The 5,000-nt window shown below is 31.5% G+C and overlaps 1 protein-coding gene across 5 annotated transcripts in view; it reads left to right on the plus strand.

Moving 5' to 3' along the window:
- The window catches only part of LOC106871605 (cholecystokinin receptor), a 128,152-nt gene that overhangs the window by 84,421 nt on the left and 38,731 nt on the right, over positions 1-5,000 (plus strand). For all 5 annotated transcript variants that reach the window (XM_089356058.1, XM_089356055.1, XM_089356059.1 and 2 more), the window contains exon 3: positions 4,175-4,296. In XM_089356058.1, the coding sequence (XP_089212184.1) occupies positions 4,175-4,296 (122 nt within the window). The remainder of the gene's footprint in view (positions 1-4,174; positions 4,297-5,000) is intronic.

Raw genomic sequence — 5,000 nt, forward strand, 5'->3', positions numbered from 1 at the left:
TCTCTCTCTCTCTCTCTCTCTCTCTCTCCTCATTCCCTCTTTCTCTCACGTTCACAGGACACATACATATGCACACGTCCATTGATATTTCATTTCACGTCATCGTTGTTTTAGTCCATTCATTTAGAGAATAACTTACCGAAATGGCTTCATACCACGCATAGCATTCTGTTCTGTTTATAGCTGAGAATTACAATGAACGCTAGTCAATGCCGTCAGATCATATATCCATTAAGCTCCACGAAAATATGTACAATTACCCCCCGACATATGCATGTAAGTCTCGTGGCGTCTCGCATTAAAATATGGCGTTTATTATTACTATATTTAGCAACCGATATACGTACAATATAATACGCTTGCCGTTTCGCTTTGCGTCCGACCAATTTTGATATATTAACAAAATGGTGGCCAAAATCTTTCATTAGACACCGAACGAAAATTAATATGTGTCCACGCGTGTGTGTGCATGCGTATATGTGTGTGTGTGCGTGTGTGTGAGTGTGTCAGTGTGTGTGTGTGAGCGTGATGCTTTTTGTATGAGTTTTTGTGTGAGTTTAACTGTCAGATGTTATTTATGTGCTGAATAAGCTGTTTTAGGATTCTTCTTTTTCTATGGTTTCCTTGATTAATCCCTTATCGCTGTTTTTCTTGCTGTTTCTTTGATTTTAATATGAATAAAGAGTAGTGGTAGTACAATGGCGTTAACAAATGCAATGCAAGTATTATTTCGGAAAACGCATGAATGCCACAGATTTTCAGTTTTCTTCCACCTTACAAAATTACTATTTTTAAATCTCACAACGTGAGATATTCAGCAACAGTACTTTGTAGTAAAGATTGTTTCCCAACATAAGATGACTTTTAATATTTTCTTGCTACAGACTGCGGGCAGGCTGGGATACCACTTTGAAGAATTTTGTCGCAAGAAATGAACCCTATTATTTATCTATTTAAAGTATGGTACTTATTCTGTCGTTCTCTTTTGTTGAACCGCTGTATTAAGAAGACGTTCACAAACCAACAGCGGTTGATTAAGAGTGAACGGGACAAACACATTGACACACACACCAACACACACCAACACACACGCGTGCATATATATATATATATATATATATATATATATATATATATATATATATATATATACATACATATATGAGAGCTATTTCACAAAGAAGAAAGAGCTGTTGTGGTTCCTCATATATTTCTCTTCAGGGAGTTCATAATAAAACATATAATAGCAAGACAAAAACGAAATGATGAGGTAACTTACGAGCAGAGATGAACTCCCTGAAGAGAAATATATGAGGAACCCCAACAGCTCTTTCTTCTTTGTGAAAGTTCTCTCATTTATTTTGAAACATGTGTAGGAATTAAAGGAACTTTTATTGACATGCGTTTTGCTCCATTTATTATTATTATCCATATCTTCTCAAAATGTATCACTTTAACTTGGTATCTCTACCTGTAAAACGGCTGTGATATCTTGTTTTTTAGTGTAATTTTGCTACCTCTGGTAACTATTAACGTATTTAAATTATCAAAGGTTTTAATAACTGAGATAATATTAATATATACATAAACTAATATATATATATATATATATATATATATATATATATATATATATATATATATATATATATATATATATATATATTCCTATATGACCATGGCATTCATATTTTGTTCGTTCTAGTGTTATAACGGCATGCGTTATAACACGGTGTTGTACCTGTATATTATTTTATCAACCTCGAAAAGACAAAAATTAAAGATGACTTAAGCGGGATTTGAGCTCAAAATGAAACGACCCAGAACAAAACACACAAAGAATTGTGTCCAATGCTTTGACAGTTCTGATAATCTTTTGCTCTCGTAGTTTCAAAATTTTAAGCATCAGACAAGCATTTTTCAAAGGACGGATTACTCTGTCCCATCAACACCAGTAATCGGACGGTTCCGTGCATTTCACCTGGCGTGCTAACGTTTCTTATTTCTTTATTGCCCACAAGGGGCTACACACAGAGGGGACAAACAAGGACAGACAAAGGGATTAAGTTGATTACATCGACCCCAGTGCGTAACTGGTACTTAATTTATCGACCCCGAAAGGATGAAAGGCAAAGACGACCTCGGCGGAATTTGAACTCAGACCATAAAGGGTTTGATGTTTCTGATTTAAGCACAAGGCCAGCAATTTAGGGATGTGGTTTTAGAGTTAGGCGTTATCGAACTCAGTGAAGCGATTGATTTCTGTAGTGTTACTGTGAAGGGAGGGCAAAAATACGGGGTCATATATATATATATATATATATATATATATATATATATATACATATATATATATATATATATGCATATATATATATACGTGTATATGTGTGTATACATATATGTATGCATATATATTTATATCGATAGATATACATGTATATACATATATACATATAGATATGTACACATATATATACATATATATGCATATATATACATACATATATATATACACACACATATATATATACATATATATATACATATATATATACATACATATATATATATATATATATATATATATATATATATATATATATACATATATATATACCCACATATACATACATATATATATATATATACATATATATATACCCACATATACATACATTCATACACATGCTCGCACACACACACACACACACATACACACACTTACACACACATATATATATGTATGTAAGTATATATGTATATATATTTCTACAGCTGAATGAACTGGAACAACATACATGCATACATGCATACATACATATTGAACCGTATCCTTTTTCTTACAACCTAACAGTTAAATCGTCTACCATTTTGAATCATCAACTCTCAGCTCTCCTAATGTCCTATTTTTTTCCCTTTTCATGTTTGTTGTATATTTTCATTAAATTCAGTAGTTTTCCTTTTATTTGCATCCATCTTAATTAAAACTTTTATAGCTTTATGTTTTTAATCTAACAAATAAACAACTTGAAATGTTATGCCACCGTTACTTAAGCACGAAATCAATAAAAGAAAACTGTTCGCTTTTTTTAATATCTAATTTAAAATCGCTTCATATATTCTACGGTTGCTTGTTTCTTATCGGAACTTATTACTAGAGGATTAGTTTAAAGGATTAAAAAGATATATTACAATCAAGACTACCAAGATGAAACTAAGAATAATGTTGTTTTGGAGATTAAAAGTTGTGTTTTATCGCTCTTAACATCAAATCAACTTTGATCAAGCAACCCCATGATCAAATGCGTTCGAATTGTGACATTCAAAACGTTTTTCTACAATGTAAGAATTTTTAATGTTTTCCAGCATTTTTAAGAGGGCAGTTCGTAGCATAGACAGAGGATGGCGATAAGGCCGGCATTTTTGGATCTGTCGCAAATATCCTCTTCTTCTTCTTCTTCTTCTTCTTCTTCTTCTTCTTCTTCTTCTTCTTCTTCTTCTTCTTCTTCTTCTTCTTCTTCTTCTTCTTCCTCTTCGCTTCTCTTTCCTCTTCTACTGCTTCTTCATTCCCTAACCATACATGTATCCACTTTGGTATCGACACTGTACTCGCCTTGTACATACCAAAGGGTGCAGAAATATATAATATTTCACACTCTTATAATATATACACACACATTATGTAATAAAAGTGTTAAATATTATGATACATACACACACATGCATACATATATGCACACATAAATGTATGTGTATATATACATATATATTATTTATATAATATTATATAATTTATATAATATTAATATAATATTATATAATATTTCACACTATATAATATTTCACACTTTTCACACTCTATTTACATTTTCATTTTTATTCACCTTTTTGTTTATAAGCAAAGACATAAAGCCTGCTAAGCTCAAAATGTAAGAACGCACCTTTGATGCAGGTCTGAGGAAGTGCCATTCTAATGTCTAAAACCGCAAATATTACGTAAATTTTTACTTTAGCGCGAACTAGCGTTGAAAGCAGAGAAGGCACAGAAACGATTGTAATTCATCATTAAGGACAACTTGCTAAAGTTTTTGTCTTCTTATTCGAATCATTCATGTGTGCGTAGGTTATTTATTTACTACTTATATAAAAATATTTCATATTTGTTTTCCAGGGTGTGGCATTTTTTTCCTTTACGTGGACCATGGGAGAAGTCTTATGCAAAGCTGTTCACTATTTGCAGAATGTGTCCATGCTTTGTTCCGTTTTCACATTAACGGTCATCAGCATAGAGAGGTAAGGATCATTTTCTGAATGCGTAGCTTCTGTCATTCCATGTCATTCCATGTCATTCCGTGTCATTTTATGCAGAATGCTACATTTTAAAATCCTTTGATGGAAAACTAAATGTCGTTTTTTTTTTCATTAAAAAAAAACTCAAACTTTTATACACTATTATTAGTAGCTTTAACATTATACTCTTTAATCTCAAGCCTAAAGCATGTGTATATTGAGTTCTACCAAATGGTTCTTAGTATCGCTGTGCCTGAGCGAAATAATAAAATATATCGATATATATCTATCTATTAAAATATATATATATATATTCATAACTACATGAATACGTTCACACACACACACACACACACACACACACACACACACATATATATATATATATATATATATATATATATATATATATTATAGGTTAGAGACAGGTGTTCTTTATATAAAATACGCTTTGAAGTGCTCAAGAGATGTGAACATGAATCGTTAGATGAGTAAATATATTATATATTCTATATATTCTGTGTAAATCAACCTGCCTAATATATATATATATAGGAAAAATTTTAAACGGAGACAAACGCTCAAGATGTTATTAAATCATTTATATCTTCATATCACCGACATATGTTTCGATGGATACATTCAAAATTCATCCGACAGGAGGAATAATGATCAGCAACGCATCAATCACATCAGAAATGCATTAA

This window comes from Octopus bimaculoides, chromosome 8, assembly GCF_046866305.1.
Source record: "Octopus bimaculoides isolate indiv1 chromosome 8, ASM4686630v1, whole genome shotgun sequence".
In the NCBI taxonomy this organism is placed as follows: domain Eukaryota; kingdom Metazoa; phylum Mollusca; class Cephalopoda; order Octopoda; family Octopodidae; genus Octopus; species Octopus bimaculoides.